A 27436-nucleotide genomic window follows, 5' to 3' on the forward strand; every position below is an offset into this window, starting at 1 on the left:
TACCTACACTGAGTAGATGAGTACAGTACTTGACAGCAGCACCTAAAACTTTGTAAATAATAAGTTTTGATCAGTTATCCTTTGGGCACACTGAACCCCATTATGTAAACACATAGAAAGGCAAAGAATATAGAGAAACTGGCCTGAAATGCCAATAGAGTATTACAGATCACAACACTGGAATAGTGCAGTAGGTGCTATGAAACATCTTGCACACTCATTCTAGATGTTTAAGACTAATCCTAAATACCTTTGTTCTGCCATGTGTTTTGAGGTGAGATGATTATGCTATTTCAGTATCAATATTGTAGGCTTACTTCTTTTTCAGTTGTTTTTTTTACATATCCTTTAATGTTAATAAATGTTGCACTTTTTTGCTATTTTGGGAACCTGCCTTGAATATCCCTTTTGCCTAGAAAGATGGGAAATAAATATTTTAAAAATAAACAGATCTAGTAGCAGCAGCTCATACCAGCTGGCCTTAGAATCACATCACAGCAAAGCTTTCAAATAACAGTTCTTTTGTTTGCATGGCCCACAACAATTATCAAGTGTACGGATCAAAAATGAAATACAAGACAACCCTAACCTGTACCTAAGCTATGTGGATTATTATATATCAATAACCAAACTCTATTTTTAATATATATAATGTTATTAACAAAGGGAAAGGCACCCACCCACCCCAAAATGAGAAAAGGCACTTGACTGAAACAAATGCTTCATTACTTAGGATTTTATCTCTGTCACAGTCAGCCCAGGAAGACACTTGTAGCAGCATTAAAATATACTGTGGAAAAACTGTGTGGAATGGTTTTGTGAACGAACTGCTTTCTGGGACCAGGGCCATAATGTAAGTGACCATTCATAATATTGTATGGTTTTACAGGCAATAAGGCCTTCTGGTTTTCCAACATGGAAGCCATAGAGCCCATTGTTAATAGCTCAAAATCAAAGACAATAACAAAGGCTGCAGTCCTATGCACACTTACCTGGCAGTAAATGCCTGTGAATTCAGTAGCATTACTCCTAAACAAACAGGGATATAGAATCAGGCTCTAAATCTCAGGAGGATGATTAGCAAAAACACTTGCTGTGCAATATCTAAAGGCTACTAACTGATAACAGAAGAAAGAAAAAGCAGAAACCAAGATAGAAAAGAAGCTTTCCTAATCTCAATGCTTTGAAGCAGGTACAAATGGCAAGAAACATTTTCCATTGAGAAAAAGCCTCAGATGCAAGCAAATTATGCAGAACAGAAGAGCAAATGAACCAAGAAGAGCTATGAAGCTTAAATGAATGAAAGTATTGCATTGTCTGCTCCTATATACTACATTTAGGCAAATTCCACATAAACTGACATCAATAAAGCTGAAACCAGTAAATACAATCCCTCCCCAAGCTTTGCATGGGACAGAACAATACTTTATTAAGCAACTCTTGTTAATACTGATGGTGTGTATTCATAAAAGGTGTCACATTCAGAGAACAACCCTAAGTATTTGGGGTCAGAATGTTAAAGGTCCTGAGCAATTTGGCCACCTGACAACTTTTGATGTATAAACAAAAAGCCTACCAGACAGACAAGCTTTCTAATGACAGCTGACACCCACACACCTGTACAAAGGCATCTCTGAAATGTGAACCAGCAGGGGAATTCAGACAGTATGATACAATGATGTGTATGTGTGCGTGCGTGTGTGACCTTGAGGGCAAGGTACTCACCTATTATTTCACTTCCTGGTAAAGCAGGTACACCAGTTTTTATTTCAATTTCTAGAGGGGGACTTCAGTCCATCTTTTAGCCAACAATGTGGTTAAAAGAAATGGAAAAAAACAAAAACCTAACACGGAGAAGCAGCCTAGTTTTACTATGCTAAGAAATGTTCCGCAGGGAGGGAGGGAGGAAACATGCCGGGAAGCACCTTAGAAGGTTCAGCATCGGGGGCATCGAAACCATTCCAAACTCTGAAGAAGCAATTGGGCAACAAAACACACCAAGCAAGATCTGCCATCCCCACCCCACTCCTCCTGCCTAGTAACAGGTGCTCTCGCAAGCTACATCAATCCACACTGCTTGTGTTTCCAAAAAACCACGTCTGAACACCCGCCCTGCCAGGATAGCTCTTACCAGTTTGCTAGGAAGCTGGAAAGCAGGAGATCTTTGGCGAGCGCAGCTGCCCTCCCATTGCTAATAGTAACGAGGGGTCGTCCTTCCCTCCTCCCCTTGTTCCTGCTGCAAGCTCCTAAGAGGAACTGAAAGCTGACACATCAACAAAGATGGCTGCCGCAGACACCAGAGTGGTTTCAGCTGAGAGAGGAGGAGCGGAGGCGGGGCGAGACTTGGTTTATCCGCCTGCAAGGAGGAGGAGAGAGAGAAGAGAGGGGAGGAAAGAGGGCTCCGGCTCGCGCACCTCGCCTCGCCTCGCCTAACAGCTTGAGTCACCAGAAAGCTCTGCAGCCTTTATCATCTGCCACGGGCGTGCCATTGACAAGAGCAATAGGGAACCGGGAGGGGCAGGGATGGCTCTCCCTGGTACTTGGCTGGGTGCGTCGGTTCAGGTTACCCCCCGCACGGGGTTCAGGGGATTAGAGCTGCTATTTACTGAGTCAGGCTGCAAAAACTTTCACAGCCCCACCGCCAGAACCGATTGCCTGTTAAATTAAAAAACGATTTTATAGTATAAAAAAGGAGGAGGAGGAAGTAGTGTAGCACTGGAGCCTAGCACAAAATCACTGTCATTAATATTGCCCTCGGGTGCGCGCAGTTTGCGACGTGCAAAAGGCGGTCCATAGAACCACCAGGATGGCGCCTTTGGAAACCTAAATGATGCAGAAAACAGCAGATCCAAGAGATAAAATGTTTTAGAACTTCCAATATGACGCTTTTTTTTTATTAGCCCCTTCGCACCCAGAACAGGCGGCCGCATTTTGTAGGTTTGGAAAGCTGCAAAAGATGTGAGGCGGGCATGCGTGCGTCTGCAAAGCAGAAACGGCGCGAACTGCCTTTCGCTCTAACTTCCCTGCAGCCCACACTTCTGGCTTCTCTCCCCCGCGCCGCCGCCCCGCAAGTCCTTCCCGCTCAGGTTAACCAGAGCGCATTGTGGCCCGCGAGGCAAGCGCATGCGCCCTTGAGATTTCGCGGCAGTTTTCGCGAGGGAGGGGAGTGGTGCGAAGCTAGGCATAAAACTTCGGAGGCCGGCGCACGAGGCGCCCGGAGCGGGGAGAGAGAGCCGGGGAGGCGTCGTCGAGGGCGCTATTTCTTTCCTTTACGTGGCGGCAGCGAGCTGAAGCGCGTTTCTAGGCTTCTGGCGGGGTTTCATCGAGGAGAAGGAGCTGGTTTTAAAAGACCTCCTCCCTCCTCGCGTCCAGCAGCTGTCCTCGTCTCTCCGTCCCCGGGGGCGCAGGGCTGGGAGTAGGAAGGCCTCTCAGGTAACGCCCGCAGAGGGTCCGCGGCGGTTTGCTGTTTAATTCGGGGGTGGGGGGACTTGTAGGTCTCCAGGTACTTATGGACTCCCAACCCCTAGGCAGCATTGCCCAGTGGTAGTGCCGGATAAGCTAAACCAGCTATAGCTTAGGGTCCCACTCTCTTGGGCCCCCCCAAATTTTTTTAAAGGAAAATAACCTGGATTTGCTTTTTCAAAATATAAGATAAAAAACAAATAAAATAAAACCTACATACAGCAACAGTGTTTGTGTTGTGTAGGCTCCTATGATGTAATAATGGGTCCATAAATTACCATGTAGCATATATTCAACACAAAAAGTAACAATTTGTTGTTGACAAAGGACAGCTGGACATATAAAGGGCCCCATTACCTTCAGTAGCTTAAAAGGTAAAGTGGTAAAGGGACCCCTGACAGTTAAGTACAGTAGTACTTCGGCTTACATACACTTCAGGTTACAAACTCCGCTAACCCAGAAATACAGTGGTACCTTGGGTTAAGAACGTAATTAGTTCTGGAGGTCCGTTCTTAACCTGAAACTGTTCTTAACCTGAAGTACTTTAGCTAATGGGGCCTCCTGCTGCTGCTGTGCCACCTCTGCATGATTTCTGTTCTCATCCTGAAGCAAAGTTCTTAACTCGAGGTACTATTTCTGGCTTAGCGGAGTCTGTAACCTGAAGCGTATGTAATCCAAGGTACCACTGTACAGTCACGAACGACTTTGGGGTTGCGGTTCTCATCTTGCTTTTTACAGGCCAAGGGAGCTGACGTTTGTCTGCTCCGCAGACAGTTTTTCCGGGTCATGTGGCCAGAGCCACCTGCGTCAGTAGCTTAGGGCCTCATTAAACCCAAATCCAGCTCTGCCTAATGGTCAGGGGTCGCCGGGAGCTGGGAGTCCAGACGCAGGGAGAGTGCCGGGTTCGTTGTCCCTGGTTTTAACTGTGAACCCACATCTGCCTTGCCATTGTCGTCCCCCTCCATGCGTGGCTTGTGTAGTAGTTGATATTATGCCACGATCTTTTTTCACATTTATCTGATTTCACTAAATCCTGGTGAAATCAGGTAGCTTGCTTCTGGGTTAAGGTGCTTTGGGTCATTGAGGTGATATTCAGGTTTTACTCAGGGTAGACCCGCTGAAATTAATGGGCCTGACTTAAGGCATGCTACCCTTACCTGTCCTTGTGAAGAGAGTGCTGAGTGATTGAAGTTCACTAAGCTCTACGGCATGCACAGATTTGACTCACCAGTGTGCACTCTGCACGACATAAAATGATCAGGTGGTATTTGGTTAAGGTTAAGGCTCCTGGAAGTTAAAGAACATGACCAAGTTAGGTTCATTAATCTCAGTAGTCTACACTGAGTAAAGCTTAGTTGCATGCCGGCCAGTTGTTTTAAGATGTGTAGAATGGACATTGGAGGACCGTATCTATACATGCAGTAGAAGAGTGTTGAGGTGATAAATAAGGTTTTCTTTTAAAGGCTTCTGTATTGTAAAGGAAAAGGAGAGAGAGAGAGATTTTCCTGCAGGTAGAAAATAAGAACAGCATGGAAAGGACTCTATTAGCAATGCTCTATTGTAAGTTGCCATTTTTCTTGCACAGTTTTCTCTTATTTTAAATAATGAGAAGGGGATTATCCAAAAGCTGTATCAAGTGGGAGAGATTCAAGAACTATATATTGAAATGAAATTATAGCCCCTGCTATCTTGGGTTTTAATGCATTTTCCCACTTATGTGCAGACCTAGCCATATACAAGAGGTGGATCGGTGGAGAGTTAGGAGTACATGTACAGCCCATGTAACAGCCAAGATCTGCTGGTGCAATTGTGTGGGTTGAGAATCCATCCTTTCCAATTAAAGATTAAACTTTTTTATTTTTTGTAAAGTTGATTTGCAGTATCCAGTCACATTGTGGAAGCATCATCTTCTGCATTTCTGCTTATCTGCTGATGACTTTTGTCCAAACTTTGATGAACTGGATTGATGCATATAAGCCATTTGACAGCTATGGTGTTCATTGCCTTCTTATTAGAAAACAACAGGATAACTGGCTTTATATGCAAGATAGTTTACTGGGAATTGCTGCTAAATGCCACCTCAGGTTCTGCTTTCACTTGTTTCAGCAGGGACATTAACACAGCAATGCATACCCCTTTTGTTCTGGGCTGGTTGACTTGAACTGAGTTCCCTGGTCCTCCAGCTGGAACACTGGATCCCAAACTGGTTCCACTGCTGTCACATGACTGCATTAGGCCTGATCCAGGATTGATATGTGCCCCAGTTCCATACTGGTGCAACAGTTTACTTCCCCACCCCTTTTACACACTTCTGGAATGAGTGGCAGGGCTGCAGTTGTGGCACACTGCTCCATTGAGCCCTGCTACCTGGCTGAGTTCTGGATTGTACCAATAAACATCAACATGTGGCTGTCCCTTGAGGACATGCCCCAAGGCTTCAGGAGTGCTAGCAGTTTTGTTAAATCCCTATTATGATTGTTTGAAGCTAGTGGGAAGACATTAATGCTAAAATTGTTTTTTGTATTTTCTGTAGAATAACTTATTTTATTCCACTTTTATTTTTAATAAAAATGAATACAGAAAATTGAATGAAAATTTGCTCAGGACATCTTGGTCTGGAATATTTAAAAATTCAACACATTTTCTTTTAGCTTCTAATTGCTTTTTATTCTTTTCATCTTCCTCATTGCTAAACAATAACTTTACAGCTGTCAGGGAATTGTTCTGATACGGATGCGCACAGGATGGCACAAAATCGTTTTATAAGGAATGAAGAACTCAAAATTCAAAATGAATCACTGAAAAGTCCCAGCACAGGTCCCAACTTCAAAAACTCTTTACCTGAAGAAGATAAAACTTCAAAATACCTCAACAATTTCTCGATTTGTGAGCAGGCTAACATGTTTTTTGAAACTCGTAGCAGTAATTCAAGTGAAAGCAGTTATGATGGCTGCAATGGTAGCTTTAACAGACAGAGAACCACATCAGAAATGAATGGAGGGGAACTGAGAGGTAGGAAAATACCTCATTTTAAAATAGTTTTAATACCTTTAATCTTGTGTGTTGCTTTTGCAGTTTCACTTATAGTACTTAAATTGTTTTATTGCTTTCTTTTTGAAACCTTTGAAAATGGAAATGGCTAGTTGTTCCAATTGTGCACTTCCTCAGCTTTAAAATGTGTATTATATAACAAATGCTTTTCTTCAATAAACACTTTTTGTGCTGTGTTTTTACAGTTTTTGTATCGTATGAGCAGTCTCAAGTCATTCCTCGGTCATTTTCCACCCACCACCCACCCATCCAGGCTTCAGTGTTGAAACTCAGCTGTGCAGAAGGTTAAGTTTTCTTTGATTAGAAAATCAACCATTACTTGTTGATTAGCTGCAACAAGTTAGTAAATATTAAAGGAAGTATGGAGAAGACAGGAAGTTAGATATATATGTAAGAAGAGTTATTGTCAGAACTTATGAGTTTACTTTTTGTTAATTTTGTATTTTTTTGTAACAAATGATGTAAACGCATGGCTTTGTTTTGTTCGTGTCTAAGCAAAATAAAGGGGGGGGAGAGAAAGAAAATCAACCATTACTATAGATGAAAAATTGGAAGCTTTGTTATCAAATCACTTCTCTGTAAGTGTTAAGAACAATGAGTAGCTATTACTTAACCTTGGCAGTTGCCTTCTTGAGTTCTGTTAACATATGGGCAGCTTTAAATTATCTCATTATGAGCTTGCTTAGGAATAGTCTACCAACTTTAGGTGGTGGTTAATGTAAATGTTTAATGATTAAGCATTGATTTCATGCTGTGCAATATTGTACTTAGTAAATCCATCTGAATTCAGCGTAACTTACTCCTAATTGTGCATAGCATGCAACTCTAGCTGGTTATCAAGAACCATCCAACTGGGTTAATTATTAGAAATGTATCTCCCCTTCTACTACTTCTTGAAAAAACTAGGTCAGATCTAAACATTACTATTCTGTATTGTAGGGAAATCAGAAGCCATGAATGGCGCCAGTACCTTCCTACCATCCTCAGCAAATGAAATAAATCCTGTGAGTTTGCAAGATTTGAGTCTGAATTTTCCACTGCATGTGTCCTTTAATGCCAGTTATTTTCAGCTTCCTTTGTTAACCCTGATAGTACATGTGTTTTCCCTTGTGGATGTGATAATAGAATTTGGTGGGGCTGGTTCCATTTCTGTTATTTATGTGGCAGTATTTTACTATTTTAAGGCATATAAATGTTGCTCAAACAATTCTAAATGTATATTACAGGTACATGCTTCAGCCTTACAACATGCAAAGCCGAGAAGACTACAGAGCTCTCCTGACAATACTTTATCAACAGGCTGTGATCAATTACACCGGTCCACATGCCATTTTTGTAGAATGTCTGGTAGGTTTCTGTTATCTGATCTGATAGAGCCGTGCAAACTCTTACCTTGCAAATTTAAAAAATAATAATTGAAGTTATGATTTTTTATTATAAATTGCAAAGTGAACTCAAGTATCAGTTGAAGCCTGTGTCCTTCATCTACCATAAACTTACTTGGTGTGATCTTAGACAAGCCATCATTTCTCAACCACAACTGAAACATCTGAACAAAAATTGTGCATTATGTATGAATGATTACTAGGCAACTGTGTGTAGAGTGCTTTGGATACTGTAAGTAAGATGCATGAAAGAACTTAATTTGCGTACAAATAAAAATTAACCTATACTTATATTTAATATTTTATCTCAAAAATATCTAAATGTAAGGGTACCTTATCCATGTTGATTAACACCTTACATTTTTTACATGTCAATGGAAGGGGGGAATTGATGTTTTCAAAATGATGCTAATGGATAATAAAGATTTTCAAACCTAGAGGCTTAGTATTACAGAATTTTACTATGTCCAGTTGACTTTAAAGACCATCAACTTAATGGGAACATAGAAGAAAATCTTGGATACTGAATCAGAAATTGCTGACCACATACTGTAATGTCAACGCTTTGTGTTGCTGTGTTAATCTCTTTAGGATCCTTGAGATGCACACGGTGTAAGCAGGTCTATTACTGTTCAGTGGAGTGTCAAAGGAAAGACTGGCAAATGCATAGTGTCGTCTGTAAGCTAGTTAAACATAAGTAAGTTTATACGTTAAATTTATCCTCCCTCTGATAACTGGATTTGTATCTGTTTCCCTATAGACATCTGATTGGCTACTAGACGGGCTGGACTTGATGGGCATTTGATCTGATCCAGCAGGGCTGCTCTTGTTTATATAGCTCCCGTTAGTGGTCATGTTTCAGAAAGAGGAGCATATTTAAGCAGACCTCTGCTCATATTTTAGATGAATACATAGGTTCCCATTCAGATCATGATGCTCAAGCACTATGTGTGAATTAGCATGTACACTCATACCTCGGGTTGAAGTTGCTTCAGGTTGAGCACTTTCGGGTTGCTCTCCGCGGTGACCTGGAAGTAACGTAACGCGTTACTTCAGGGTTTTGCCGCATGCGCAGACGCGGCGAATCGCAACCCACACAGACGTGGGTTGCATTCGCTTCTGGATGTGAATGGGGCTCCGGAACGGATCCCGTTCGTATCCAGAGGTACCACTGTACATTTAGGGCCACCACGGATTTTATGTGACTAAATACAAGGAACTACAGCATGATCTTGCAACTTAAGCTATCTCACAGGGTTGTTTTGATGATAAATTGGGAAATAAACCATGTTATTTGCAGCATCTTGAGGTCCTTGGAAGAAAGCTCAGGTCTCAATTCGATATTATTTAGTTATTTATTTAATTGATTTTTATTCATTTTATACACCACCCTTTATCAAAAGATCCCAGGGCAGTATACAACATTAAGAACATATTTTATGGAGCATCAATAACAAAAACATAATAAAAAGCATAATAGCAGACAGCATAATTAAAAAAACATAATAATAAAATGTTCATAATAACAGTACTCCCCACCTCACCACCACAGCTTTAACAGGCCATAGATTATTTAATGGCTAAAGGCCTGGGTAAGGTGAATATTTTTCCTTGGTGCCTAAAGACATGTAATGATTGCGCCAGGCAAGCCTCTCTTGGGAGCATTCAACAGTCGGGGAGCCACCACTTAAGACTGCAAAGGGCTATAGAATTACAAGTGAGATCTGCAGCAAAATGTTGGAGTGGTTATGTTTGGGTTTTAGTTACTCCACTCCCTTTTCTCCCCCACCCACAGCAGTCCACATTCCACACATACTCAGTCTTCACTGGACTAGTTTCTAGGGTATTCTCCCTTTTAGGGTCCTCCCCTCTTTTGTACTTCTGCACCCTGTAGAATTTACCCTGTCTTCTGATACTTCCCTCATATGCATGGCTCTTTTGGCTATGCCAAGAATGGCACTCAGAAAATTGAATTAGATGTTAGAGGATGATTCTAATTCTGTAGTGATAAAGAGTTTTAGCAAGTATCCTCTAAATTCTGGTTACTGTTGTGTAGTTAGGTAGGCTGTATTGCATTTTTGATTATGTGGTCTATTTATTTATTTTGGAATTCCAGGTTGTATGTTGTCCTCAAAGAATGAAAGTGAAAATTGGTACTACCATGTTTGAATATAACATTCTTAGAATGAATGTTGAACCATTCTCTTTCCTCACCTTGTATCACAACACCTTCAGCACTACCATCCTAGTCTGTCTCCCATTATGTCAAAAACAGTGTTAGAAACTAAGATATGAAAGCTAGGAGCTAAATGGCACCTTAAGGTTATGGGCGCAACAATGGAATGTCTAGGCATGCTTTTTAAATAAGAATACAAAGCTGAAAATGAAGAAATCTTAAAATATTTCTGAAGTATTACATACATTTTTCACACGGTCTAGTCCTTCCCCTGCCCACCCCTCTAATATTCTTAAGAGGGTCTCTTCTACAGTCTTCAGAGAGTAGCTGGAAGTGGGGAGGCAGAAAAAGGTCCTCCTTTCCTTCTACTCTGCTGTTTTAATCTGAAATCTTAGGCACAGTATTGCACCCTGAACTCAGAAGCTGCTTGCATTAATGAAATTCCCTGTTGCAAAATGCGCCTAGAACAAAGGGAGTTTTGAACACTGGTCACAAATGGAAAACCTAGTTTACAAACAGAATCAAACTGTGTCTTAAGGGTTAATAAACTAGAGTCCCCCACTTTAAGCATAATGAGAAACTGGTTTAAACAGACCAGGATTGAGGCACCAAGCCAGCATGCAAATGGGGTGAGTGGGAAGTGTACAGTTAAAATGCTCACTCTACCTTAATAAATAGTTAATTCAACCAGAGATATTAGGACTAATAACGCCTTCAATGTTTATTGATAAGTAAGTGTTTTATAAACTGGCTATGCTTTATGTCTCTTAAGCTTACTGCTTTAAGTGGTCAATTTTGAATGTATTCAGGACTGCTTGACCTTTACAGAACAATTATACTAATGAACAGAATTCATTTTTAGTGCCGATAAAGTTGAAGATAGTGCAAAATCTTTGGATGAAATCAAGAAAAAGGTATGGCTAGAGTTGTTCATTTGTGTGGTTGGGGAGGGGGCATTATTACCATATGCAGATGATAGTACTGTGTATCAAATAGTATATTTTGCTCAGCAGTACATTTGGGAGCTGGTCACTTCTCCACCCATTCTTGTGATACCTTCCCTACTTGTAGAGAAAATTGGAACAGCCCACACCTTTATCAATATAGCAGTTACTGCACATTGCAAAATGCTGTGGCTACAGTGAATAGGCACTGTGTCCTATGGAAGTGTGCAGGGAATGAATTTTAACTACATGATGGCTAGCCAGTTAACGAGTGCCTAATTGCAAGCATTTTCTTGGTTGTCTTTTCTGCTTTAGCTTCAACTCTCACTGCCTTTTCTCTATTGATACGAATTTATACATGATAAATTCCTTTCTTTCCCACTTTATGTAAACTCCTTATTGTTTTCTGAACAGCCTTTCAATTTCTTGTCATTTTAAAATGACAGTAAGTGTATTCTGCTGTTCTTGCTGAAGCTGTTGCCTCTTGTAACTAGTGAATACTACTACATTTATGGTATCTCAAAATACCATTTATTCTGTTCTGTAAAAAGACTGTGTGGGCGACATGACCATCAAGACACGTAATGACTTTAATATTTCTACCATAGTCTTCAATATTACCCTTGACTTTGATCCTTCTTACACTGCAGTCCAAACTTCTCTTGCCAGTGGGGTTTCAGTAGCAGTGGGGCCACTCCTTGAAAATTTATTTAGGGGAATATATCATGGAGAGCTGATTGATGTAAAGTGGAACTTCCTGAAATTCAGCTGAAGTCTGCCTGACTATGGTAGAACTCTACATGCGATCTAATACTCAGGAGGGCTCTCCATCTTCTGGAGATTCACTGCAAGGGGGGAAGGAGTGAACAGGAACCATTAGTTCCATTAACTTCCTTTCATTAACTCACCTTCTTCTTCTTTACATGATTTAAGTATTTTAGATCACTGAAACAGGTTAATACAGTAGTTGCATATCTGCTTAGTAAGCAAGCAAAATAATTTGTTTACAATAGGAAAATTTATCTATGAATACCAGCAAAACAGAAGAGCAGGGCAAGAAAACTATGTATTCTGATCTTACTACATTGGAGCTGAAGAAAAATATGAAAATAGTGGTAAGTTCTGCTTTCAACCCGTTGTTTTGTTTTGTGTGTATTTTGCACTCTTTATCCTGCCCACCCTCCACCACAAGGTGGCAAACAACAAAGAGCAAACCTTTTTTTAACTTTAAAAAGTGTGTGTGTGTTTTGATTGCTGATTAGAAAGCGAATGCTTTCATTTTCTTCCCTATATAACCTAAATCAAGAGTGGGGAACTTGACCCAGCAGGTGGGACCCTTTCTTTCTGCAGTCCAGCTTTGACAGAAGGAAGGCAACAGCCACCTGTCAATCACCTGACATCACTGCAATGCCAGGTGACTACTTAAAAGAGGCTGTCATCAGCAACCATCTGATCAAAAGGAAGTTTTCAGTACCAAAGTGGATGGGTGCAGAGAGCAATCCCCTTTGAACTATGTAAGCCAGTAGGATCAAAACTGCTCCGCTAACTGTTCTAGGGAATTCCTGGGAGCTGATCCCATTTTTACCTGCCCCACACCTGGTAGCTGCAGTCAGGACAAATCATTGTCTGCACCCACCCAGCCTAGCCACCAGCAGGTAACCGGCAGTGATGCTGACTGATGACATGTAGCATTGTAGACAATCTTATTGCTATATGGCTTTCTTTCTATTTAGGGAACAGTAACACAGTTCTATAATCCAAGTGAATTCTACATTCAAGTCAAATCTCCAGAAGTTCTAAGTAATATTAATAAGCTTAGTGTGAAATTGAAAGATTACGATGGAATTAACCAAGGTGAATACATTCCTGCCAAAGGTGAAGTCAGTGTTGGACAATATACCCTGGATCAGGTAACTTAATCATCAAATGGACTCAAGGACCAGTTGGTTTGTGGTTGGCTGTCCAAGAGAACCTGCAGCCAGCAACTTATCATCGTTGATTTATAGAAAGTATAAATTGAGATATGTACTTAAGTCTTGTTTGTGTATGTGTAACTGAATTGAGCAGCGCTGTATAACTTTGCCAAAGTGAGAGGTGGTTGGCAATATAATTCTATGCCAGTTATTTGCTCCAGATTTTCCTTTGCTGGATAAAGGTGATGAAAGTTGTTGGGGCACTTGAATAAATTATGCCTGGGAATTTTCATCAGGGCAAGATGGTTTTTCTGAAGTAACATTTTAAATTTTATAATGGGTTATGTCACCTGAGATCTGTCACATAGGTCAAATGTTTTTAAATATCACAAACTAAACTAAAATGGTAATAAAAGTGCAGTTTAAATGCTGTAGGATTGTTCAGTAGCTTCAAATGACACTCCCACAGGCATACAATAAAGTACAAGTAGAGGGATGAAGGGACGCGGTGGCACTGTGGGTTAAACCACAGAGCCTAGGGCTTGCCGATCAGAAGGTCGGCGGTTCAAATCCCTGCGATGGGGTGAGCTCCTGTTGCTCGGTCCCAGCTCCTGCCCACCTAGCAGTTCAAAAGCACATCAAAGTGCAAGTAGATAAATAGACTCCAGCGGGAAGGTAAACAGCGTTTCCATGCGCTGCTCTGATTCGCCAGAAGTTGCTTAGTCATGCTGGCCACATGACCCGGAAGCTGTACGCCAGCTCCCTCAGCCAGTAAAGCGAGATAAGCACCACAACCCCAGAGTCGTTCGCAACTGGACCTAATGGTCAGGGGTCCATTTAACTTTAGAGGGATGAAGCCAAGGGCTGTTTTTTAAAATCTTCCTCTTGGTTGTTATCTGTTAAGTATGACAGTTCACAACAAACACAAAATAATGGGTGTTTTTCCTGTGATGTCACTAGTACTAATATTTAGAACAATAAAAGGAAAGAAACTGGTAAAACCTTCCCAGTACTCTCAAAAACTTCAGAAAATCTATACATGCAAAGGTAGATGAAAAAGCTCTGAACAGAATTATAGTAAACCCTTGGGGTGGGATTTAATATTTTAAAATTCTGTGGCACCCTAGGATATGCTGTGAAAACAATACTTTTGACAAATCTGTACTTCTGTGAGCTTTACTTTGAGTCCATCAACCATCTGCCTGCGGGTAACTGCTAGTAACTGTTGGAAAATAAATGTACACAGTAGGTGTTTGGGGCATAGGGGCTGTTGGAATCTGAAGACATGATAAATATTTTGGCTTGGGTTAAAACTAGCATTTGTGAGGCAGCATTATAGAAAGATAAAAACTACACACACGTGGGAGTTGGATCAGTTTAGGTGACTAGGGAGTGGACAATAAATATTTGGGATGTGTTGCAACCATTGTGTTTCCCATCTCTGCTTGTGCAGTTCTAATAGTTGTATCATCTGAAGATATAATAGTCTGCACTATTGACATTGGTTGCCATATTTCAAAAAGTGAAAATCCGGACATAAATGTTGTTGAGCTTTTCCCTCCAAAATCTCAAAAAAGAGTTTTTAAAGGTTTTTTTTTATGAAATTTGCCAAAACCTACAATGCCAACGTGGGTGTCCCGTATGTTTGGATTTCCCCAGACATTTCATTGATTTCTGCCCAGACTCTGTTATTGAGAGCTGAATACCAACTGTGTCCGGAAAATTCTAGACTTATGGCAACCCTAACTTCACACACACAGGTGTAATAACCTAGTGCAAATGTAGGGTAAATCTGTAATTCTGTAGCAGTAAGATAAAAACACCTGTGTTTTGGATTACTAGTAAGATGTGAACTGTAATAAATCAAGTATTAATGAATTAGCAGCTCATGGTAGAATTGTTTGACTAACTAGTATCTCGGTTAAACTGAACATTTTCAGTTCAGCACAATTACAGTCGTCTCCATTCCCTGCAGAAAATGAACTAATCATAGTAAGTCCAGTGCATTATTCTGTTTTCTAAATTACATCTGATACTAGCTTAAAAGCACAAAAATGTATTGAAGGACCTGGTATTAAAATTGCCATTGTAGTTGTTCAACTGTTAAGGTCAAGAAAAATCATTTTTCTTCTTAAAAAAGAATAATAAATCATAATGTAAAATAACTTGTTCATGTTCAGACCTGGTACAGAGTGCTTATAAAAGAGGTGGATATCCTTAAGAAGAGTGCTCTGGTTTTATATATTGATTATGGAAATGGAGAGAATTTACCACTAAATAGAATTAAACGATTGCACCAAGATATTGCGCACATTCCACCCTGTGTAAGTATAAGTTTACACAATGCACCTTTACCACAGATATTTAGAGTGTCAAGAATACAGACCTGTGTATGCAAATGCTAAAGTGTGTTGAGACAAATAATTTGCCAGAATGTTGTTATTACTAACTACTAGAGACTCCAAAACTGGCGTCTTGACTAAGACGCAAACGAAAATCTTAAATGGCCAACATGCATATGTTTGAAGGACATGTGCACACATGGCCATAAAGACCAGCAGTAAGCCAGACATCCTTACAGTGTGTTTTGTTTTTGCTTTGCTTTCAGGCCATTAAATGTTGTGTTGCTAATGTCCTCCCAAATGAAGAAAAATGGAATGCAAACTGCAGCAAAGCTATTGCTCCATTTCTTATAGGAAAGTGCTGCTCATTCACTGTTGTTGATGTTTTGGTGGATGAGATGCCCTATTTTGCTGTAGATGTTGTATTGGCAGATTCTGGTAAGTTTCATTAACAGTAATATTCTTTGTTGAATGAATTGTTAATTAAGCATTGATGGTTAACTAGAAGGATGCTCACCGAATACTTCAATTGTGATAAAAGCAGATCTTGGGGTGGATGAGTCATTGCACAGTGATTGTATGTCATTCCCTACATATCAGGGAAGACTTGGTTCAGTCATGGACTGACCAATAACTAATTGCTCAGTCATGCTTGCCTCAGATCCTCGGTGGGCCTGGTGACACCAGTGAGTACCAAGAAATAGTACAAAAAAGTGCTGCCTGAAAAGCCTGGCACCATGTCTCTGTTTATATGTGCAGATTTTTTTGTAAGCTACTTTGAGGACCTATTGGGACTATAAAGTGGGATACAAGTATAAGTAAATAAAATTGAAGTGCATCTGACCCTGTATATAACTTGGAGAGGTGCTGTTAGTCAGTCAGTATTGGGTTAAATGAGCTAGTGGTCAGACTTGGAAACAGATTCATAAGTTTGGAGTGCTTTATTTTTTTCTTGTTTGACCGAACCCCTGGGTAATATGTCAGTGCCCAGAACCAAAGCATTGGAGACAAAAAACTGTTTTGAGAAGTAGCTGCTCATATTGACTTGGCATAATTTACAAGAGATGAGTGTAGTGGACTCTAGCTTTTTGGCAGAATGTTTGTGTGCATGGCAGATTCCTTTTTACTAGTCTTTGTGAAGCTGTCATTCCATCAATTTATCTGTAATACTGTATGTGTAGTAGGCCTATTTACAGTAGTAAATAGAGATTTAGAAATTTAGAGATAAATTTGGTAGATCTGATGTATTTCAGTTGACAGTGATTTGTTTTTGAATGGATATTAACAAATGTGTATGTTTCAGGTAAACACTTACATGAAATACTCTTGGAAATTGGATGCTGTTTAAATTCAAAGAGTAGGAGTAGCAACAAGGAAAACTCAGTTACTGGTGAGTCCTTATCGTTTTATTTAATTCATCTTGATTAATATCTTTATGAAAGCAAGGCACCTTTAAGCATGCACTTGCTAAAGATACTAAAATCGGTTTATTCTTATTGGTGCAAAATGTGTGTCATCTTTATGAGGCTTTGGAGTGTAGTCATAAGTTTACAGGTGCATTACAGCTGGGTTATCCAGGTCCAAAGGGCTGTTTTTGCTTTAATTTGGAGGGTTGAGTTGCCAGAATCTTGGACTGTAACACTTGAGGATATGGAAGATGCAGTGCCTCACACTAGAGGTCATCCTAATGGGCACTGGAGGAAAGGGAGTTGGCTCTATTTGTGCTATATTGAGCTTGCCTTTCTAGTAATAGCTCCAAATGGGATAAAATTTAACGTAAAGCTGTACCTGTGGGTTGCTTCCTCGGTCCTTAGCCTTTGAGCAGAGATACAGCTTCAAGAGGATCTGGTGGTTCTGTGGCTCCTTCAAGCTGTGCTCGTGGTGTCCTAGTTCACACGAGAGGTAGTGCATTATTGAGAGTCTTCTGAGTCTCATTTTGTTTATTACTACTATAGATGGATGAATGTGTCTATGAATGATATTCTGCATTCTCTTAAGGATGATAAGTTTTTTAAATTGCTATTTAATACCAGTAAAACCTGCAACTCCGGTTTTGATAATAGATTATTTTTTCATAGGTTCTACTGTGGAAAAGATTTCTATTCAGGAAAAGAAGCTTGAGCATAAAGGACTGGATCATAGTGGCTGTCAAACTCGCAAGGTTATCTTGCCATCTATAGGAGATAAATTTTTGGGCATGGTTGCCCACATACAGACACCAGGAGATTTCTTTTGTCAGCAGATGGGAAATGGCTGTAAGTCCTTGTTTTTAGTTAAATTAAAATGTAAACATGTATGCAGGAGTAGCATTTGAATATGTAACAGAACTTTAAAAATGTCAGGAAGCGGTGAGGTGTTGAGTTTTTTTGCATTGAAATGGGAGATTAATACTTAACATCACTCTTAATTTATAGCTTCTAGTTTGCACTTTATAATCCACAGCATGCCTAGACTTTCTGTGTAACCTCCAAACAACCAACAATATTCAAATGACAGCATTTGCTGGCAAATGAAAGTACAACACTTTTATATTGCTTGTGGTTTGGGGACATTTTGGTTTTTTATTTAACAATTTCCACATAAATACCTGTTTTGTCAGGCAAACTTACTGAGCTTCAAGTATCCCTGGGTGAATACTGCGACACAATCTCTGCTACCCCAGATTTCTGCCCAGCAGTAGGAGACTTGTGTTGTGCGCAGTTTACAGGTAAATATTACTTGTTGATTATGGTGATTCGCTGTTGTTTGCCTATATCTAACAGAGTTCACATGCTCAAGCCCATGGAAATCTGTGGGCTTAAGTATGCCTCTAGTGAGTGGTTCTTTACAGAATGCAAGAGGACAAGTCCCTGTCATAGGAGTGTGCAGCCCACATGGCGAAACTTTATGGGCAAAATGGGAACATAAAAGGTGCCTTATGCCAAATTAGACCATCAGTCCTACTAGCTCAGTATTGTCTCAGTGACTGACAGCAGTTGTTCAGGATTTCACAAGTCTTTTTCAGTTGTAGCTAGAGATGCCAGGGATTGAACCTATATTCTTTGCCACTGAGCTGCAGCCCTTCCCTTAAGTTTTGAAGAGGTTTTTGTAGGAAGTAAGAGTGCTGGTACAAGCATAACGGACAGCAGGGGGGAAAGGACAGTCGTTTGAGGAAGCCAGGTGTCTTCAGGCAGCTGAGAGTGGTAGAACTGGAAGGGTAACAGTTGTGGGTGAGGATATATTGGTATATGAAAAGAGCTATAATGGGACAAGGCTATGGAGGGCTTTGAAGATAAAGCTGAGGAACTTGTGCTAGATCTGTGTAGAGCTCTGATGAATGATGTTCTGTGTCAGAGTAACAAGAGGTCACTTTTTTTGGGGAGAGAGACGAGACAACAGAAGACCGGAAATGAAGGTTGAAGAAGTCAAGGAAAGATATTACTAGAATGTGAACCAGAATGCTTGCCAAAGGGGTAGAGAGGAAAGGCTGTATCTTCACAATGTTGTAAAGTGACATGGCTTCAACAGACAAAGTAATGTGGAAGGAAAACGGTTGAACATGAAGGCTTTGTGCCTGTTCAGCAGGTTGGATGTTGCAAGTTGGGTAAAGAGAGTATTCAAGGAAAGAAGAGCTTTGGATGAAATATGAGTTTAGTCTTCAGCATACTGGGAGAAATTCAGTGTAGGGCTAAAGAGATTGTTCCATCTGGCAAGCTGAAATACTTCTGCTGATGGAACAATCTTCCCTCTTCTCCTATGTGCAGTTCTGTGTATCCTCCAGACCTACCAACCTACTGTACCAATTTGGGTGGGAGCGAAAAGCTCTGTTGCACTAATGGAAGACCTTGTGCTGCCTTCTGCTAGTGAGATTCATTAGTTGAATCCAACCCACTAAGTTTCAGGCAGTGTTAAAACATCAGATTATAAATAACAAAAGAGACAGTTGGAGATGTGAATTTGGGTAGAGGGAGAAAAGTCTAAAGTACATGGTAGAGCTGGGTGAAATCTGCACTGAATATTATAGGATTGAAAGAAGTTGCCCAGGGGCAATGTAGAACAGTATTCTTCAGCCTTGGGTCCCCAGATGTTTGAGCAGACTGAAAAGCAGTGGTATAGGGCAGGCTTCTCAAATCGGGAGCCCTCCAGATATTTTGGAGTGCAGCTGCATTCAACCCTGAACAATTGTCATGGGAGTTGTAGTCCAAAACATCTGGAGGGATTGTGGGGGAAGGCTGGCATGGAGAGAGCCCAGCTATGAGACAACAACAGGTCCATGAAAAATGCCAGCACAGAAGGGAAAACCAGAGTAAGTGTGCCCACTTTTTGGAGCCACTGAAGGAACAATCTAGTAGGAAGAAAAACATCTAAAGTCAGAATCATGGAGACCTAGATCATTGTGAGTTGAGCAGGAGTGAATGGTCAGCGGTTTCAAAGGCAGCAGGCGAGTCAAGAAGCAAGAGGACTGGAGAGTAGATAAAGGATAGCTTGCAAGTGTAGATAAGCCTGTACTAATTTAAAGGACCGTTGAGGTATTTATCGAAGATGAGGTCTTGGTTCTTTCTGTTGATTTACATAGGTAGTTTTGGGGCCTTTCCAGCATTTTTACCCATATGCAGAAATTGGAGGCTCAGTTCTTCAATAGTTTTTTGTTGTGTTTTTTTAATTCACACTTTGTTGACCTAATGGCCAGTGTCTGGCATTTTATATACAACCAGAGCATACCAGAGCATTTTTCACTTGATCTTGGACTTGTAAGTCATTAAAAGTATTACATGGTCGTTGGCACTTTTGCTCTTTTTACAGAAGCAGTAGGATCCCTATTGGCCCTAGATTGCAACATCCTTTGGGACTGGGGACCTTTGCAAATCTGTGCCCCTGATGTTTTCTAAAGTAGCATGTGTACTGCTGTGCAGGGAAGAACTAGTTTGGCTAGAATTGGCTCAGATTTCTACTCCCACAATGAAAGCCACCACTTGTGTACAGCAGTTGCAGTAAAAATCAGTATGTAGCATGGGGTTGTTAGTCGTATAATTTTTACATGACAAATGTATTTTTATCTTCCAGAAGACAAACAGTGGTACCGTGCATCGGTTTTGTCCTACATCTCAGAGAAAACTGCTCTAGTGGGCTATGTAGATTATGGTAACATAGAAGTCCTTCCATTAAATAAACTTCGGCCAATCATTCCAAAATTAATGGAGTTACCAGTACAGGCTATAAAATGCACCTTAGCAGGTATGAAACAGAATGACTAAATACATCTGGAGAATAGCACACACATTTTTTTTGCAACTTAGTGAGGGAAACAAAGAGATTAACCTGTGGAGACAAAATGGAAATTGAAGCTGTGCCATAAAATTTGTACCAGGTACAGCTTCTGAATTTAGATACAGAATCATCCCAGTTACAGATAGGTAGCCGTGTTGGTTTGCCATAGTCAAAACAAAAATTTCCTTCCAGTAGCACCTTAAAGACCAACCAGGTTAGTTCTTGGTATGAGCTTTCGTGTGCATGCACACTTCTTCAGATACCTGTAAGAAGTGTGCATGCACACGAAAGCTCATACCAAGAACTAACTTAGTTGGTCTTTAAGGTGCTACTGGATAGAATCATCCCAATTAGGCATCAATATGATGCAACCTGCACCAGGCAGATTGGAGATTCCTTTGGAAGTGTTGTGATAGGAAATAAAGTTGTCTGTATATTGATTACTGTATTAACTCCTTTTATTTAAAGCCTACCATTAAAAGCTTGCTGTGTCTGAGGCTCATAGTATGAAATACTTAACATAGTTCAAATTATTCTTTTTCCTAGAGTTGGCAGCTTTGTGATATTCTCTAGCCCTACCTTATTCATATTGGGTTTTGGATTGTCACTGACCTGGTAGTCCTAACTATGCCAGTCAATGGCCCAGAGCTGTGTTCTCCCTGAGCAGACTTGTCTGACACTTCTTGCAAACATTGTGGGAGGCACAGCAGCAGAAAAGGCAAAACGTTAGTAGCCATTTGGTGCTTCCCCAGAGGCAACAAAAGCTCTTGGGTCAACACTGCATAGATATTAGTAAAGCCTCTTCTGATAACAAAGGAACATTTTTGTGCCATTTTGTTGTTTTGGGAATATGAAATAGAGAATTATGTGTGGGGTATGCAGATAATTGGTTACCTGATCGAAAATGTTAGAAATATACTTTTATTGCTGATGGACTTATATCATTACAAAGAAAATTCTGTTACAAAGAAAAATAACTAACTTGTAACGGAGTAAATTTTGTAAAGGAGTAATTTTTTTATTTTTATTTTTTAAACCCGTCTCTTATTTCAAGGTGTAAAGCCAGCATCTGGAACCTGGTCTACAGAATCAACTTCTGTTATGAAGAAGCTGGTGCAAAATAAAGTTCTCACTATAAGAGTAATAAATGAGAAGGACAAAACTTTTGTGGTCAAACTTACAGATGAATCCAGGACTCCAACAATAAATGTGTCTAAATACCTTTTAGAGTTGGGATGTGTAGTGGAAGATGCCACCACTGTCCCAGCAGTGCTTGAAACAAGCACTGGAACATTACAAAAAATGAGTGGTGAGTATGTGAAAACTAACTAGCTTTATTAGCTGTATTAGTAATTTACTGTGAATATTACAACACTGAATAAGACTCAGATTTAGGAACAGCATTCATTATTTTTGCTGCTCCACTGTTACTAATCACATATTTGTTGTACCTAATCTATAATACTCAGACAACATCTACCCAAATCTCCCTGTGAAACTAAAAATGGGGAAATATATTAGAGTTTGCTGATGGGGATCTGTTAAATTTCCACCAGTAGAATGAACATTGAAAAAACATTACTCCTAATGGTTATTTTTATATTTATCTATAGGTCAACAGCTGGACAAAATTGATTGGTCAAGGGTCACATTAACAGCCAAACAGGTGGCAAATGTGTTTGTTTGTGTGCTACACAACCCCAGCAAATTCTATTGCCAATTGTTAGACAATAACGGTACATCTTTCTTTTTTCCCCTTTGAGTGTTCTGTTCCTTGTGTATCAATTTTTATATTTGAACCATCTATAGCTCTCTTTCAGTCACATGCCCCAACACTCAGCCTGTTATTTACATATCTATCCAATGTCTGCAAACAAGTATGATTCAGAAACCTGGCAGGTGTGCCATTGCTTTTTTCACTCACGTAGTTGTTTGTGCAAACAACTTTACATAGATAGCATTCATCTTGTGGAGCAACCTCTTCCATTTTGCACAGTGAATATTAAGAGGGCATAATTCTGTCACACTCCTGCATGCATCTTGTTTGGTTCTCTCTCTCCCCCCCCCCCCCCAGTTAGTGCAATAATGGAGAGGAATGTAAACAGTAACTCTAGCTACATTTTGTCCTATTGCTCAATAGCTTTATACAGCAAAACCTCGGTTCCAGAATGGCTCCGTTTTGAAATGTTTCAGCTCCCGAATGCCAGAAACCTGGAATTCCGGGTTTTGAACATTTTTCGGAAGCCGAACGTCCGACACGGCTTCTGCTTGGGTGCAGGAAGCTCCTGCAACCAATCGGAAGCCACTCCTCGGTTGTCAAACATTTCGGAAGCTGAACGGGCTTCTGAATCAGATTAAGTTTGACATCCAAGGTTTGACTGTATTTATAAACTGTTTTCAAACTCAGCACCATCATTGGTACACTTATTCAAACTTCCTATCATATGGTTATGTAGCAGTTCTGTGGCAGCAGTATTGCTTGGTGGAGTTCTTCCATATTAGCTGTTTTAGAAAAGGTTGAGACGATAGCTGACTTAAGCCATATATTAGAAGGAAGGCCTCTAGACTTTTCTCATTAAACTTTTGACAGTGGTTAGTGTTGCAATTTCAATCTTAATTTTGCAGGCTTGAATGCTTTGGAAGAACTCAATATATCTTTAGCAGCATACTGCCAGAAAACAGCCCCAAACATTTCCAAAGTTACAAAGGGAGATGTGTGCTGTGCTTATTTCTCTGGTGAGTAAGTTTACTTATTGCTCATAATCTTCTGTATTGCATTGATATTTTATAGAAATCACATTTCTCCGTTTGCTGTGGAAAGTATCCAACTGAGTACTTCCGACACCTGGTGCTTTTAGACATACACTGAGCAATTGAAATGTCATGCAGTTCATGGCCTTGGCTCCTTTCACCCCAATTCCCTAGAAGGAAAGGCATCCAGCAGAGCAATGGAGCAAGAACTGCATTGTCGCAATTTACGAAACAGTAGATTTCATTCCATGCTAATAATGCTAATACGAATACTGCTCAAGACAGCTTGCAAAAAAATAAATAGTAAAAATGCAATAGTATAATGATGGTAATACATAATGTGATAATTCTTAAGAATTAACAGTTCCTATAAAATGTATCAGAATTGAAGTAAGCACACCACTTACCAAAAGGTCAGTTATTAATATCCCAAAGAAGCCCCAAAGCTGATACCATTTGTACCTAGACATCACCCCAGGCACCCAGCGTTTATGCCTAAACTCAAAAGGCCACAAATACCCTCTCAGTTCTCCTAGCAGCTACTCCCTTAAAAATGTTCCAGGGGCATAGCAGAGGGAAGCTGCCATCTTCTGATGGCAAAGAAGAGTCTCCTCACTAAGCTGTTGCCAGGGCTGAAGATAGGTCTTGATATGTATATTATTTTTTGATTATTATCCATTATCCTTCAATAGGATATTAGTACTTTTCTTGCAATATGACAGAGTAACTTTAACGTCTGACTAAAAATGAAATCGCTTTGAAATAGGGGTAGCATGAATCTGCTATATCTGTCTACGCCCAAGTAAGACATGAAGCAAAAGGTCAGACTACTGTTTTTAGTGAGAGAGTAAATTATTTGTATGCTTATTGGATATTACAAGATCTTTGTCTCTGTCTTATTTTAATTTAGGTGATGGTAGATGGTATCGGGCTTTGGTGAAAGAAGCCAGTTCATTTGAAGCTTTTAAAGTTCTGTTTGTAGATTATGGAAACTGCGAAGAGGTAACTCTGGACAAAATCAGACAGATTACATCTACATTTATGAAACTCCCATTTCAAGCAATTGAATGTTCATTGTCAGGTACAGTTACCTTACTTCAGTAGAAATCTCTTGAACTGCAAATAAGATATAAAGTTACACTGTTTTAAACAATATTTCTGCTTAAGGTGTATTCCTGAATCTAAGATCCAAAATGTTAATCTGTTAGGCACTTGAAGCCTGTATCTCAGGCTAAATTGTCCTAACGGAATAGGAGTAAGAAAACAGTTAATCCACAACCAACAGAGTAGTGTAGGATAAATATGACTCAGAAACTGTTCGAAATTAGAAATTACTAAATACTGAAACTGTATTTATTCTTGGATATTCCTACGTTTTGCATATGTAAATCTTTTACATATTTATGTAAGAGATTTTAAATTTATGATAACAGGTCCCTAAGATTTTCAAAATCCTCTAATACATTTATAGTACAATTCATTCATTTTTACCGAGATACAAGTTGTCTAGTAATGATAAGGAATTTGCAGCCTTAGTAACATCAAGAGCATTGTCTAAAGAGTCCCTAATGGCTGCTTAAATATTTTTTGCCCTCAGGTGTAAGACCCATAAATAAGGAATGGACAGCAGAAGCTACAACAACACTTGAGACGTTCACAGCTGGGAAGAAAATTCAGGCCAGAGTAGTTTCTTTAACGACAAATGGTGCTGAAGTAGAGCTTATTGACAATTCTGAGAACGGTCCCATAGTGATCAGCGAATATTTAATTAAGAATAATTTAGCTTTGAAAAAGGAAATAGTGTCGGATCTGAATGTGCAGCCAGGTGGATTGACAGACAGTGATTCCCAAGGTAATGTTACTAACTTTTAAATATGAAGAATCTGCATAAAGTTTGTCTGTTTTGTTTAGGTATAGGGAATGTGCTGTGGCGTTAAGCATGTCAATGAGCAAATGTCATAAATTATTAAGTCACCAGGTACGATTTGAACTTTCTGTTGATGAATGTTATCACATTGATGGAAATGGGCATGAAACTTGGTGGTTCTCCATAGATGAGCTGAAAGAACTAAAGCAATAGTACACTTCAATAACAGTATAGATTTCAAAATTAAACATCACGAAATTCATTACCTGTGTAGAGTTGTTCCCTTCACAACAGGCTATGTAACATATCTATTTTTTTAAACTATGGTCTAATTCACACATCGTTGTAAACCACAGGTGGACAACCAATGGGCTGCATGCAGCCCCTGGCCATTCTCTCTGAGGCCTCTCAAAGCCCATGGAGCCCTGGCAACCTTTCCACCAGCTGGGTGATGGGGGAAATGAGAGCTCTTCCCATACAGCTTAGCAGCAGGAGAAATGTACACATTGCACGTGCTGAGAGGAGCCTTTAACTTCCCCCTCAAAAGCTTCTGATCCAGACAAGATTGGTGTTCCCACATGGCATCAAGAGCACAAAGGGCAGGGATTAACATCCATTCTCCCAGTACTTCCTGTGCAGATTACCTAGTGAGGAGATAGTGTGTACATGTGAGTTATGCATTGAAGGTGTGTGTGAGCGTGGTGTATGTGTTATTTAAAAGCTAACTGTGCCCATCCACTGGCTTCACATCTTTTATAAGTGGCAGCATATAATTGTCAGAACAATTAGCACATAAATAATCGGCACATAACAATTAGCACATAAATAATTTGTAAATCTTCAAAGGCAAAGATGCATTGTCTGGTAATATATGTTGGTACACATACCCTACTACTATTTCCGTGGCTTTTTTTGTTATATCTTCAGCAATATGGATATTTAATTGATGCCTACTAAGGATCACAATCTAGAATTACTGATAATTGCAAAGCCATTCTAAGAAAAAAAGAAATAAAAACTGATGAGGGGAAAGGAAACTTTCAAAACATTGTATCCCTTGGGCCCAATGCTGTTGATTTTTGCCTTTATGTGGAGGATTCCCCCAGGTGTTTCCTCTGTCCTGCTTGCATGCAGGTAATGCAGGGAGCGGAAGATCCATGCATACCTTCCATAACCCTGTCCACTTCTTCTGTGTGCCATGTGGCTCCTCATGCTATTTGCATGCATGCATGCACAGGTGATGGAGAACAGGGATTCAGGCTCCACCAGTATGCATCATATTTGTCCATACTCAGGTGGGATCAGGTCCCACTTTTCTGTAATGTAGACTCCATCCTGAAAGTAATGGCAGGTAATTTTCATAACCAAGGTCAGCCACATAAAAGTGCTTCGCAAATAATTTTCACTTGTGTGTAACATTGCAGGATGCACACAGTGGACAACAACAGAATTTCCAGTTGGTGAAACTGTGCATGTTCATGTATTAGATGTGACAAACCCTGGTTTATTCTATGCTGTACCCACAAAAATGAAAGGTAAGGACTACAGAATGCAATAAGTTGACATAGATTTTCTTATGTGGGCCCCATTCAGTCATAATAGAAAACAATGTTTTTCACTATGTAAATGACCATGACAAAATTTGGTCACAAATGATCATTATTCCCTTCCCTTTTCAGTGCCTGTAAGAAGACTAGAAGCTTCTATGTCTTAATTTTAAACTAACCACAGTTCCCCATGTGATGTTCAGATTTGGAGAGTTATAGTTTATTTATGAATTGTTCTAAAACCATTATTTATGACCCCATGGTGTGTTAAACTTCAGCTTGAAGAAGCCCATTGTTACGTATCTGCACCAGAAGTGTGCAAGGACTTAAAAAAAACCTGCACTAGTTGAAAGTTTTATAATTTGGGAACTTGAGTTACTGAAGAAAGAAAGGCAGTACTGATTACCATACTTGTAAAAATAAAACTAAAGGAAATATTTTAGGTTTGCAAATTCACTACTTTATTATTCATATGTTATCCAAGGAAATTTAGCTTAAGTAGTATGCTTCCAGATGCTAGAATGTATTTGCTCATAGACTTTATCAGGATAGGTGAGTGGTAGAAGATACAAAACATTACACTTCTTTTATGTTTTAGTGGATCTGCAGGGACTCCATAAGCTAATGACTGGACTTGCAGATTACTGCAATTCTCAGAATGATTCCAGTTTCAAGCCAAAAGTTGGTGAACCCTGTTGTGCCAGATTCACAGGTGAAAAAAATGAAAAAGTGTGTGTGTTTGTGTATTAGA

At 39.9% G+C, this 27436-nt stretch overlaps 2 protein-coding genes across 6 annotated transcripts in view; one reads left to right on the forward strand and one right to left on the reverse strand.

The window, feature by feature from the left end:
• Positions 1 to 2951, reverse strand: part of CCDC186 (coiled-coil domain containing 186) — a 43984-nt gene extending 41033 nt beyond the window's left edge. Inside the window, exons 1-2 of one of the 2 annotated variants that reach the window (XM_081912153.1) lie at positions 2132 to 2951; positions 993 to 1029 (exon numbers count right to left, since the gene is read on the reverse strand). The gene's annotated coding sequence lies outside the window, so the exon portion shown is untranslated. The remainder of the gene's footprint in view (positions 1 to 992; positions 1030 to 2131) is intronic. The other variant, XM_081912152.1, reaches the window with a different exon arrangement.
• Positions 2952 to 3178: 227 nt separating this feature from the next.
• The window catches only part of TDRD1 (tudor domain containing 1), a 28900-nt gene continuing 4642 nt past the window's right edge, over positions 3179 to 27436 (forward strand). The window contains exons 1-22 of one of the 4 annotated variants that reach the window (XM_081912149.1): positions 3179 to 3432; positions 6171 to 6474; positions 6699 to 6797; positions 7453 to 7517; positions 7740 to 7860; positions 8490 to 8595; positions 10937 to 10988; positions 12032 to 12133; positions 12752 to 12928; positions 15112 to 15255; positions 15540 to 15711; positions 16577 to 16663; positions 17352 to 17528; positions 17873 to 17980; positions 20317 to 20487; positions 21575 to 21829; positions 22134 to 22256; positions 23146 to 23256; positions 24182 to 24352; positions 24869 to 25123; positions 26563 to 26673; positions 27284 to 27397. In XM_081912149.1, coding sequence (XP_081768275.1) covers positions 6207 to 6474; positions 6699 to 6797; positions 7453 to 7517; positions 7740 to 7860; positions 8490 to 8595; positions 10937 to 10988; positions 12032 to 12133; positions 12752 to 12928; positions 15112 to 15255; positions 15540 to 15711; positions 16577 to 16663; positions 17352 to 17528; positions 17873 to 17980; positions 20317 to 20487; positions 21575 to 21829; positions 22134 to 22256; positions 23146 to 23256; positions 24182 to 24352; positions 24869 to 25123; positions 26563 to 26673; positions 27284 to 27397 — 2989 coding nt within the window. In that variant the 5' untranslated portion in view covers positions 3179 to 3432; positions 6171 to 6206. Of the gene's footprint in view, positions 3433 to 4199; positions 5023 to 6170; positions 6475 to 6698; positions 6798 to 7452; positions 7518 to 7739; positions 7861 to 8489; positions 8596 to 10936; positions 10989 to 12031; positions 12134 to 12751; positions 12929 to 15111; positions 15256 to 15539; positions 15712 to 16576; positions 16664 to 17351; positions 17529 to 17872; positions 17981 to 20316; positions 20488 to 21574; positions 21830 to 22133; positions 22257 to 23145; positions 23257 to 24181; positions 24353 to 24868; positions 25124 to 26562; positions 26674 to 27283; positions 27398 to 27436 lie in introns of those variants that run through there. The other 3 variants (XM_081912148.1, XM_081912151.1, XM_081912150.1) reach the window with 3 other exon arrangements.

The sequence above is a fragment of the Podarcis melisellensis genome (genome assembly GCF_964234715.1).
Source record: "Podarcis melisellensis genome assembly, chromosome: 5".
Lineage (NCBI taxonomy): Eukaryota > Metazoa > Chordata > Lepidosauria > Squamata > Lacertidae > Podarcis > Podarcis melisellensis.